This window comes from Podarcis melisellensis (genome assembly GCF_964234715.1).
Source record: "Podarcis melisellensis genome assembly, chromosome: 1".
NCBI classification, from domain to species: Eukaryota; Metazoa; Chordata; class Lepidosauria; order Squamata; family Lacertidae; genus Podarcis; species Podarcis melisellensis.
This window is the reverse complement of record NC_138528.1, coordinates 95,671,051-95,683,722: the sequence shown is the minus strand read 5'-3', so window position 1 is coordinate 95,683,722 and position 12,672 is coordinate 95,671,051. Positions and strand designations below refer to the sequence as shown.

Here is a 12,672-nt window from a genome sequence, read left to right as displayed (position 1 = left end):
TGGAGAACCATTTTGTCATGGATTATTGTTATCATCATCATCATGTGGGTGCACTCAGAAATTATGAAGTGCAGGCGAAGCCCTGGTTAATTAAAAAAAAAATCATGGGAGAGATTTGTTCATAAAGCCAGGTTTACCTTACATCCATCCCCGCCCTGACAAATTGCCTGGGACCTGGGTGGCCCTTTGCTGCCGCATTTCAGCATTTGATTGTCATTTGTAAAATAGAAGAACAGAGCGTAAGATGAGCGTGGTGCACCTCTGAAGTGCTGCAAAAAAATTGTAGTTTACTTTGGCTCCAACCCAGAGAGTGTTTGCGCTGGTGGAGCAAATCAGTTGGAGATGTGGGTTTCTTACATTTGTTTTCCCAGCCAGCTGAGTCTGCTTGACTGGCAATTCACCATACAAAATGCCCCAAGGAGAGTTGCCTTGGCGACAGCCTGTAAACTAAAACAGTCTGAATGTAGCTCTGTACATGGGATGGGGGTAGGGAGACTGAAGCAGAAATCATTCAGTGGGCTCTGCAGTCAAGGCCAAGAACATTGGGAGTCCCATACACCTGGGCAACTATAAGCTAACATGCTTGGAGTGTCATTGTTGGGAGAAGCAAATTGCAGGTAAGCCAGAACCACAGTGTTACTTCATTTTTTATTTTGTTTCCTCTTTTTCGCATATGAAGTTCAGTGGGTTACAGATGATATGAGCACATTTTACTGCAGTGATATTAGCTAATTGAATTTTGCACTTTTTGTGTTAATGACACGATTGGGAGTCCAATTTGTATAAGAATAATCAATGTTGGGCTAAATTCATATTATGCATCGGTTGGTGGCAGGGATTTATAAATGAGTTGAAGACCAGCATACTTGAACATAATGCTTTCTTCCTCATATTTCGCTCCACCACCAAATGAATGGGCTCTGTCCCTTTAACCTTCACTCTGGATATATGGACTTCATTCTTCATCACAAAGCTCCTCTTCATCACAAAGCTCTTCATCACAAAGCTCCTCTCTTCCCTCAGTTCATGGGGCTCATGGATGCATGTCCATGTTGTTATGCCAGGTGTGAATCTTGAGTGAGTCCTTGCTCTTGACAAGTTAAAGACTACTGACTTTGAAGAGTCATAGTCAAACATATTAAGAGTCAAAGTCCAGTAAAGTGTCGGTAAACATACAAGCTTTTAAGGAGTGGGTGAAAGTTATTACTGCCTTTGCCCAAGGAAGTGCATTCCAGAGGGTGAGCTTAGAAGACCAACTTCAATATGGTCACCAAGGGACAATCTACTGGTCATGTAATAACCAGCAGGATATCCTCAGAAAATCTTAAAGATGAGTTTAATTCAGTAGATCACATTCATGACATTTTCTGATTCAGCTGTTACAGAGAAATAGATCTGGGTGTCATCAGCATACACTCCTAATGAGTGCCCCCAGCATATTGTTTTATAATTTTAAAAGTTTGTTTTTTTTAATTAAGAAATAATTGTTACCACCTGTAATCTGCAACCTCCTTTCATGTAATGATACAATTAAATGACACTGTAGGGTTAGTGGCTTTCCTCTGAAAAGAGGAGGATGCACTGCTCTGGGTAACCATAGTAATTAGAAAGCTCTTTGTGTAGTTGATCACCATATGTAGGGAAAACAGATGTCATCTGCAGACAGAGTGCGGATGATGCCCCAGCCCCAGTTAATACAAGTAAGAGAGCCAGATGACTTCAAATACTTTTGTAAGTAAGCATACATGTTAATCTATTTTTCTCTTTATTTAGCCAATTATTTCAATCATCTGATTGGAATAAAGTTCCATAGTTGGTGTTTTCTTTTTTTAATTAGCAACATTGTGACAGTTATCTCAAGAGAAGGGAATAGGCTAATTTCCTATACTTAATAATTTCCTGTCTCACTTCCTCTCCTCATAAAAGTGACTGAGCATAATGTCATGGTGCAGACATGCTTTTGCATCTCTGAAGGGCTAGATTCAAGGAAAGTTTATGGCTTATCAAGAACCTCTATGTTACGATGAATCAGCAGCAGGCAAGATAGATCAATAACTTGTCTATGGTATAACCACCCAAGTATTATACTGCAGATTACGTTGTACTGTTAAAGCACAAAGATAATGCTGCAGGAGGCAGCAACCCTATATGCCAGATGGCTGGCAAAGAAGACAAAAGTCAGGTCAATTCACAATACAAAGTTTTGGCTAATTATGTTCTAGCAAAATTATAATATATAATACAAACAATAAGACAAATACAGTTAATTTCCAGTCTTAGCAGAACATAAAAAAGAACATAGGAAGAAATAAAACAAAGAAAGGTAGTACAAAACTCTTGCCACAAGCCTGCTTTGGAACCCAATCCATATCATTTTGCTTTCAAATATTAAGACTAAAGGGTAAAACAAAGGCAGAAAAATTGTTGAGAGAGAGAAAGAGTTTAGAATGGAGTCACCCTCTGTTCTCTCTCACTCCCTCTCACTCACTCCCCCTTCCCCACTGTCTGTATACATGGGTGACTCCATTCTGTATACATGACTCTATTCTAAACTATATGTGTGATGCAAGGCTTAAGAAGTAAAACTGAGTATTAGCACTACTCTATTGTTGTTGTTATTTAATACCCCACCCATCTGGCTTGTTTTTCCAGCCACGCTTATTGAGTGGTATCCATGCTTGAACTCATTTAAGAATTTCCTAAACAATACTGATTCACTAATAGGTGGTTTTTCTAAACTTCCAGCTCAACCTATCACCACCAGTGGCATTTCATCCTATAAGAATGGTGCAGCTTCCTCCTTTAGAAGACAAAGCCAAGAAAAATGCTGATTGTAATAATCTGCCCAATATTTTGAACCACTATTCCATTCCTACGAAGCATACTGACCCTCAGTCTGAGGACCAGAATCACAAAATTATAACAGATGGCTTCACCGTCCTTGGAGATCCACACTCAGTCACCCTGGATAACTGTCATATGACCTTTCGATATTCCAAAGCCCAAGAAACTGAACCGCAGTTTGAGTGCAGCAGATATGGAGCAGATATAGGAAATGAAGTATCCAGTGGTGAAATGCATCAGGTTTTGGCAACCTTTGAGAGTTTAAGTATTACAAGCAAAGACTGTAGTTTTGACCATCCTGATGGTTACTACAGCCAAAGCAAAGTAGTACATACAGCAGAAAAATATGAATGTTCTCCTTTGGGACATCAAGATAGTTCCAAAGCTAAGAACTGGGGGAAATATTTTGCAAAGAGGAGTGGCAGCCCTAAGCTACAGCCAAGTAAAGCAGAATCATCAGAGGTGAAACCAGATCCAAACGAACATACAAAAAATACTATGAATATTGAAGCAGGAAATACTGATATGGATTCAAGTCTGCAAAGAGAGGTTACAGAACATCATGCTTCAGTGATTACTATTCCTAATACTTTGATGGATCTTGAACAATCTGAAAGCAGTATTTGTACAGCAATCAACCTGGGAATGATGGAAAACGTCACTGTGTCTGAAGCTGCTGAAAGCAATATTATGAAAGCAACTCCCATTAGCCATATTACAATATCTAACCATGAACCAGATCAGATCTCCCATGTTTCTAGACACTCTGCTCAAAGAAAGAGCATGCCAACTAACTTAAGCCACAGCTTCAATGTATTTGCTCATAAAGGGAGTGAAAATTTTAAAGTAAACAGCAACAGAACCACCTTGGCTCTAAAGGCTAGTGTGTGTACCAAGATGCCTCAAGATTTTATTCTTTGGGGCAAGAGTTCTATCCAACACCATGCTAACAAGGTAAAGAATCCCACTTCTCATTCTCAAGGACTAGAATTGTCTCATGCAAAGACTGGGGTTTCCTCAAAGCTTCAGAAGAAACACCTTCAGCAGGAGAAAAGGCGCTTCGGTCAAAGCAGTCAGAAACCCCCAAAGCAGATGCTCCCCAGCAATTCCAAACATTTTCCTGGCTCAGGAAAAACCATCACTCCTTTTCCTGTAAGACAAGCACAGTCTTCCGTAGACTTCGTAGACCTGAAGTACAGTGACATGTTCAAGGAAATAAATTCAAGTGACAAAGGTCCTGGCATTTATGAAATGTTTGGAACTCCAGCATATTCCAGGGAGCCTAATGGCTGTGAAAACAGTTCCTGCAGGAATGTGCACTCTGCTCCAGCTGGGAGGCGCACTGCAATGAAACATAAATATAACCATCTCAGTGCAAAGAAGAGTGGCAGAATAAGAAATGCCCAGAAGAAAGCATGCCCCAAATCACCCAAGAATTCCCTTGGCATTAAACAGAAGGAGAAGGATTTGGGGCAAAGAGGGGTATCTGGGTTAGAGGGTTGCTGTCAGAAGCAGAAGGAAAGTGTGATTGGCCCTAAAACAGAAGGGCAAATAAAGAGTGCAGCACCATTTCATGAAGATGATGATCAGCAGCTGCCAATTCCTACCAAGTTTACTCTACCAGCTCAACAAAATGAAATCATTCCTAATTCAAATTTGTCAACTATTGAAGAAGTCTCATTGGATCACACTTCAGAGGCTGGCGATGCTTTCATTAGTAAAGCATTTGCTATCAATGTTCAGGAATTGCTTTGGCCAAAGGTTAAAGTTCATGCAGAATATGCTCCTTTCTTAAACTATGCAAAAGATACAAATGAACATATAAATGTAGCACAGAACAAAAGTTTAATGCAGGCGAAAATTGGATCAACTGCTTGCCTTGAGGATCTGGATGCAAATCAGGTTTTGTTCTGTGATGATAGTCAAAGGAACCCCCCTGCACTATGTTTTCCAAACAGAGTAAACTCACCTCCTCCACAAAGCCCACGAGTTGAAAAAGTTGGTTTATCAACTGAACGGACTTGCCTTCCTGCAAACTCTGTTTCCCAGGAATATCCAAACATCCTGATCTGCAGTGAAGAAATAACTGAAGACTCGTTTTGTTGTTCTGTATCTGAGCTGCTCTCTCTCGATAGAGCAGATGGCAACCGTTCGAGAATAGCTACAAAAAATACAGATACTGTGGTACAAAATGGAAACACTGAGAGTAAAGGAAACAGCGCAGCAAGTGTTAGAAATTCTAAGGTAATTATTGAAGTATTTATATGTATATTCAATAGCAATAGAACAGTGAAAGCCTGTCAGATATTTAAAATATGTTGTGCCTTGAGATCTAGGACTCAATTTCTTACCATTCAGAAATCCTTCAGGTAATCTTGGGCAACTCTTTATTTTCAGCCTCAGCTTTCCATTTGTAAATAGCAATCAGAACAAAATAATTGTACTGCTGGTTCAAACCAATGCCCATCTAGTCCAGATGTCTCTTACTTTGACAAGCACACCAAGAAGGTAATGGTTTTCCTCTGCTCTCTCCAGCATGTGGTACTCAGAGGTACACCATCTCTATAAGTGAAGGTCCATTTAAGTATTCTGTGCTAACAGCACTCAGTAGATCCAACCACCAAGTTACCGTAAATAGCAGCAATCTTTATCTCAAGACAGCTGTGATAAGAGTTTTTGTCTCTCTCTCAGGAAAGAAATAAGGTCTATTCAACATACCATATAAATGACCCTGATCTCAAGCCTCTCTTTGCATTATTTCTCATTCAACGTGTTCTGGTTTGCTCTTCTGTCCTCTTTTTACAGGATTTTTCTCCAGATTTCCTGGAATCCAGTAAAGAAAATAGATTTCTAAATGTGGTTACATTTTCCGAAAACAATGTCGCTAGTGAAGGACCTATCCTGTGGACCAAAGGTGAAATCCTTGGAAAAGGAGCCTATGGCACAGTAAGTTACATGGGGAGTATATATTACACCCGTTATCTCAAAGTGTATTCACTGTATCAGTGGCGTAGCGTGGGTTGTCAGCACCCGGGGCAAGGCAAGTAATTTGCACCCCCTAACCCGTGGATTTAGTGGGGCAGAGAGCTGCGAGTGCAAGCGCCCCCCCAGATGTTGCGCCTGGTGCGGCCAGCCCCCCTGCACCCCCCACGCTACGCCACTGCACTGTATCTCCCAAAGGACATTTTAGCATCAATAAACCTTGATCAATCCTAATTACAATTCCGGTCCTTCTAAACAAGCACACACACATCCAATATGGTGTCCTCCAAATGTTTTGCACTACAACTCCCATCAGCCCATCAATATACTGGCTTCTAAGCATAAAGTCAATAATGTACAATTGTGGGTGTTGTTAATCCACCACAATTGCATCCCTGATTAAAGCTGCTTTACTTTCTCTAAAGGAAATCAAGTGGGCTTTGTGTCATGGGACTAGATAGGACAAAATCTTATCTGAACAGACTTCCAAATGTGCATTTCAGGAAGCCATCTAAACCTCTGGGTGAACCACAAAATTGGTGAGAACTGTGAAGGAGTCTGCCAGGGCAGGCAGGAGGAGGCACTGTGGGTAGTATCCAGTGTCCTCATTCTCTTAGCACAATAATTTACATTTGGAGAATGGAACTACTCCCTCTCTTCCACCAGAAAGTGCACACCCCATACTCTCCACAAATCTGCTTGGAGGATGATGAGGGAAACCCAAGAACAAATTTAGCAGGTGCACAGGGAAGAAAAGGGTGTTCAGTTATGCAGAAGCAACTCCTATAAAGCAAACATGGGAGTTAAGCAGGCCTGAGTGTGGTCAGAGCTTAGATGGAAAGACCACCTATGAACCCTGCGTATGCCTCACTGAATTTTATGATGGAAGAAAGGTTGGCCTTGGGTTATTTACTGCCAATGTCTTCATAGCTTTCAGATGAGGGCACTCACTAAAAGCCCTGCATGACAAACACTAGTGAGGTGGCCTTTAAATACTGTGGGTTGGATTTGAAAGTGCCTCTTTTGCTCATGGAAGAACTATTATATGCTCACACAGAATATTTTTTGTGATCAGAAGGGCTTAAGTATGAACTGGGCTGTCTCTTCTTTAGCAGAAGAGTATACCAGAAGCCGATTCTCTCAGACTTTGGAATATGATTTTTTTTGTTTTTTGTGGGGCAACCAATTTTCATTAATATGTTGTTGATGTTTTTACTATTATTGTAGTATTTTATGTGGTAAATTACCTTGTCATATTTTCTATGGAAATAAATGAATACCAGATATAACTGCAGACATAATTTAAGCAGGATGAGTTATAATGTATTTAAATTAGATGCATGAGAACAGCATGTGTGAGTACATATAAATGTGTGTGCACACAGGAATCTATCTGTAGTTCCACTACCAAAATAGACATTTTTAATTTTTAGGTTTATTGTGGACTTACAAGCCAAGGACATTTAATAGCTGTGAAACAAGTAGCACTGAGTACCTGTGACCAAATTGGGACTGAGAAAGAATATCAGAAACTGCAATACGAAGTTGAGATTTTGAAAAATCTAACACACATCAACATTGTAGGGTACCTGGGAACAAGTTTAGAAGACAACATAGTGAGTATCTTCATGGAATTTGTTCCAGGTGGTTCCATTTCCAGTATTATTCATCGATTTGGGCCATTGCCTGAAATAGTGTTTTGTAAATATACGAAACAGATTCTACAAGGGGTTGCATACTTGCATGAAAACTGTGTGGTCCACAGAGATATTAAAGGCAACAACGTCATGCTGATGCCCAATGGTGTTATCAAGCTCATAGACTTTGGATGTGCAAAGCGTTTAGCCTATGTAAGTCTGACTGATGCCCACAGCGAACCACTGAAATCAGTGCATGGCACTCCTTATTGGATGGCACCAGAAGTGATAAAAGAATCTGGCTATGGGAGAAAATCAGACATCTGGAGCATTGGCTGCACTGTATTTGAGATGGCCACAGGAAAACCACCACTGGCTTCCATGGATAGGATAGCAGCCATGTTTTATATTGGTGCTCACAGGGGAATCATGCCTTCCTTACCCAACCATTGCTCGACAAAAGCAGCAGATTTTGTTCATCTGTGTTTCACCAGGTAAGTAGTTATTAATATTAAAAGAGATATTAAATATCTGTAAATATTAAAGAGATATCCTTTTAATCAATATCTTTTCCTTAAGTAAAATGTGTAGTTCAATGAGTTCCTTAAAAAGGTACGGGAAACTGCACCAGGTCTATGGTATGACACGTAGATGGCAAAGAAAAGGTCCAGTCTTTGGTACCTGCAGATAGGGGTTGGGAAAGAGTTCTGCTTGAAATAAGGAAAGGCTGAATATCTCCCTTCCACATGTCTGGGACCATTTGTCCCCTGTAAAAGTGGATAGGAGTATGTTCTGCAACTTTTTTGCAGCAGTGTCTGAAACCTAAAAACTGTCAGACTGGGGTGATGGTACCATTATTTAAGAGAAGAGGCAGAAGCTTTTCTAGCTTCCCCCTTTATTTTAATAAGAACTAAAGCCTTTTGTCCAGGGCAAAGGCCATAAAACCATTTGAGAACTGTCAGGAATCAAACCCTTAAATGTCAAAATGATCAGAAAGAAGCCCCAATCATTAAAAAAGAATATAAAAGCTTGAGCACAACCTTTTGATGCTCACCTAGTCCCATGCGATAGACAAGTTTTTCAAAAGTAGATTACTAGACAAGTAATAAATCTATGTTGCTGACAGAAGCATTATCAATTACTCACAATAAATATATTTTTCCTATTTTCCAAACAGGGACCAGTATGAGCGACCTACTGCTCTACAGTTGCTGCAGCATCCCTTCATGATTTAAAAACCTCATTAACTTTGCAAAGGCTTCAGTAGATGACAGATTTTCCCCTTACTTATTGAAGAGGTTAAATGAAATTTAACATTTAAACTTTCGGTTTGAGAATGGCTAGGCTATAGTGTGATTGATATGAAAGCTGTGAAAGTTACAGAGTTGTAAATACTTGTTTTTCATTTTCAAATATAGACATGATGCAATTTCAGGACGGCAAACTTTGTATCAAAATGTTGTGGCTGTAGAACACTTAATCTCATTTTAAAATTAAAATCGGACATTTTGACATCTTTTGGCTTTCCTACCCCTGCAATTCATCTCTCCACCCCCCACCCCAACTCAAAGCCTAGGAGCCATGCAACACAATATGAAGTGTGTGGACAGCTCAGTAGAAGAGACAGGCTGACTGTAATTGCATAAAAGGAGGCTCATCTTAATAAGCAGTGGTTAATCAGCCAGTCATTCAACCACCATGAATGGAAGGCAAAATAGTAATTCCTTTCCCCCTCTACTTCCACGCTAAATCATCTGCAGAAGGTTGGGGGAACTTTGCAGCATTTGAAATGGTGCGGGGAGCTGCACAGAGCATTGATGAAAGTTGCCTCCAGTCAACCCTTATTTTTGTGGATGGAATATTCTGGATTCAACCCAAAATAATAATACTGGTACATGAATGCTCAACTTAATAAAATAATCATGCAATTCACTTTTCTGATCAAAGTAGAAAAGAATAAAAGTAACAAGAGATTTTGAAGTGTTGCTTCTCACAACAGAAATGTAAGTCATTGTCTTTTATTATTATTTTTCCACAAAAAAGAAAAGAATTTAATTTAATTTTGATGAAATAAGCCTAGCCTCTGGATGACCAAGTGACATTAATAACAACTGATATTTCCTACCCCTAGATAGGCCATTTAGAGCCATTTTAAATTGTAAATATGCATCCTAGAATAAAAACATACCTGTTTCCAGGCAATGTATGTGCTTTTATCCATAATACAAGGTAACCTTGGGTTCAGCAGTCTCTCAGCCTAACTTGAAGGTTGAGAGGATATAACAGTATAACCTTTTACTATATTGTCAGGACTGGTTGTTGTCCTCTTCAGATCACCACACAAATGCTTCTTGTTCTTTTATAACTTTTTATTGCGTATTAACAAAACAATCTTATAAACGGTTCTTAACTATTATTCCTCAGAGTCACTTATTTCGGATACCTTCTGAGCTCTGCTTCTCCGTGACCAGCCACTCTCAAAATGGCGAAGGCGCCCTTCCCTTCGCTTTCCCGCTCTTTTTTCTAACCTCCTGGCTAGAGCTGGCTTGTATCTCCCCTCCTCCCAATATGAGCTAGAACTTAATTCTTGCCTTTCCTGTGAACAGCCAGTCCCTCCCTGTTGTTCCTCTTGCTCCGTTCTATTAGATTCACTGCTCTCCTTCCCCCCTTGGGGAATGCTTTCTCCCTCTGAGAAACTGGAAACTTCTAACTCTTCCCTGACATATATTACACTATATCTATCAACAATAATATTACCCAGGAGTTACTTTCCCCTCCCCCTTAGATATTCTGACATGTGCATAGCTAGATTTTTTTCTTAAATAAATTATGATCTTGGGTTATCCTAATAATCTTACCTGTAATGTAGGCAGATGAACATATGCCCACTTTCTCCTGATTACATATGGTTAATTCAGTACTTCAAACCAATATTGCATTATGGAAATAGGGGTGGGGATTTCACTTCCACATTTCTTTTCCCCTGAGAAAGCCCTATTAAAACATTTTTATTGAACTTTCAGCCTCAAGCCCAACTACACATACATGGCTACCTTCCCTTTGGAAAGTTAAGGAAGAGGTAGGTGTTCGAGAGCAAGGAATTAGTCCAAGAGACGAAGTTTCTTTCTGAGGTTTGACCAGAGGAGAAAGCAGCAAGTTGTCTGAAGAGGGGGAGAAAGCACCTAAATCAGGCTTCCTCAACCTCAGCCCTCCAGATGTTTTTGGCCTACAACTCCCATGATCCCTAGCTAGCAGGACCAGTGGTCAGGGATAATGGGAATTGTAGTCTTAAAACATCTGAAAGGCCAAGGTTGAGGAAGCCTTATCTAAAATATACCCACCCCATGTTGGTACTTTTCAGTTAGTTGCCCAAACTTAAATAGAAGCCACTGAAAGGCAACTCCCAGAGAACTCAAGTTTTTCTATGTATGGGTATTTGGGGAACAGAGTGTAAAGATACCACAAATTATATTGATGTAGTATTAGAATATAATAATAATTTTATAATTTATACCCCACCCATCTGGTTAAAATCCCCAGTCTTCACACTCATCCTGAAGTTTATAAATGGTCTACAGTATTGCCATAGTTGAGTTTATAGATCTATATAAAATTAAACCACTGAGGGTAGAGCTGAATCTGTTAAGACTAAGGCAGAGGTATAAAAGTGCAATTTAAATGCCAGAATTCAAAGTGCAGCATTGACTAATCCCTGCATTCAATGGCTATCATGATAGTCCACTCAACAAATGACAGTAAACTCAATAGTGCATAGCACCACTAATGGGAAACATGACTTGAGGTCCACAAAAACTGGGGCAGCAATTCCACGCATATTTATCGCAGAATAAGCACCATGGATTCAATAGGACTTGCTTCTGAGTAGACATTTATAGATAGGATTGTACCAATAATTCTCAATGCAACCATATGGAGTATGCTCCTTTCATGGATTTAACAGAAGTACTCAGATTTTCCCATTTCTCATGCGCGCCTTTTTACTTTGTGGAGAGTTCCCAATTATTTATCCCATTAATCACTAGAGTTTCCTTCACTTTGCAAAAATAGCCCAAACCACATTTTGTCAATAAATTTGTTCACATCACATGCTACTCCTATAGGTGCATTCCATAATACATTCAATGTATGCTACCCAATATTATTACAATTACTTTCAACTTTTACTCTGCACAATGGTCATCTCCCAGTTATCTTTTTCTCCCTTGTCATGCTGGAGGGCCATTGTGGCATGGATAAACTCCCATGATTTTATTTTGCATCAGCTGAGTTTATCAATTTCATAAGTGTGCATTTTTTGAATGAGGGGCATACTGAAACTTGTTTATTAAAATGCGAAATTTTCAAGTTGAGCTTGAATTTGTGTGGCATGCTCTACTAAGAGTGCTTTAGGATACACGTTGGTCTAAATGTGAGAGATAAAGCAGTTTATTTGCAAAAGTGCTGTATCACCTACTGCTGCCCCCAAAAGGTATGTTGCCATATCTTAAGCCTGACATAAATGATCTGTAAACTAATTTCAATTACTTATTGAAGAAAAATTGCAAACATCTAAGAAATCAAACCATGGTATCTTCATGGTTATTATTTAAGTCTTAAATTAACTCGAGTTAATTCTACACATCTTACTTTAGGCCAGCCCCTTGTGTTGTTTGCGTTTTAAGAGAATTTTATAGTTCTTTGGTACTTCTGCCGTTTATATTTTACAGACCTTTGTGGCAATTTGTCTAGGCTCAAATCTCTTCAGCAGTTTTATCAAAACAGATCTAGAAGATGTGTGCCCCTCCAGATGTTAAGAGTACACCTCCAATCATTATTAGCCATGCTGGCTGAGGTGAGACCAACTATATCTGGAAGGTCATGTTTCTTATCCAAGAATATGGCTATGAAAGGAAACACACATTCAATCTTCAAATAGCAACATTTGCATTTATAGTAGGAGGACGGACCAATCCTATGGTCATTTGTAGAATACACAGGGTTGATTATAAGTACCTGAACAGAACCTCATTCAACTTATGGATTTCTGCAAAGGTAAGACAAGAGCTGTATGTTTATTAGGATATTTATCTGTCTTGTAACATGTATCCATTACATCCTCATGTAGTAATGGGTAAAAAGCATTCCAAGGCAAAGCTACAGGCTTGTAAGCAAATACTATGAGGCTTTGTAAATAAATTTTATTTAAAGT

At 39.4% G+C, this 12,672-nt stretch overlaps 1 protein-coding gene across 3 annotated transcripts; it reads left to right on the top strand.

Moving 5' to 3' along the window:
• The first annotated feature begins 87 nt into the window (after positions 1–87).
• Positions 88–8,981, top strand: MAP3K19 (mitogen-activated protein kinase kinase kinase 19). 3 transcript variants are annotated; one of them, XM_081921637.1, is made up of 6 exons: positions 88–617; positions 1,624–1,731; positions 2,746–5,088; positions 5,650–5,790; positions 7,260–7,957; positions 8,641–8,981. In XM_081921637.1, exons 2-6 carry the CDS (start codon positions 1,714–1,716, stop codon positions 8,696–8,698), a joined length of 3,258 nt encoding a protein of 1,085 aa, XP_081777763.1. In that variant the 5' UTR covers positions 88–617; positions 1,624–1,713; the 3' UTR covers positions 8,699–8,981. The 3 variants fall into 3 exon arrangements, with proteins under 3 accessions (XP_081777763.1, XP_081777764.1, XP_081777765.1); XM_081921638.1 differs by lacking the exon at positions 1,624–1,731; XM_081921639.1 differs by lacking the exon at positions 88–617 and having other exon boundaries at positions 1,265–1,731; positions 7,260–7,442.
• The last annotated feature ends 3,691 nt before the right edge of the window (positions 8,982–12,672 follow it).

Bases quoted from the DNA above. Each gene is read 5' to 3' on its own strand.
- MAP3K19 (XM_081921637.1), top strand. The intron at 5,089-5,649 runs GTAATTATTGAA...CTCTTTTTACAG, and splicing joins CAAGTGTTAGAAATTCTAAG to GATTTTTCTCCAGATTTCCT. The intron at 7,958-8,640 runs GTAAGTAGTTAT...TTTTCCAAACAG, and splicing joins GTTCATCTGTGTTTCACCAG to GGACCAGTATGAGCGACCTA.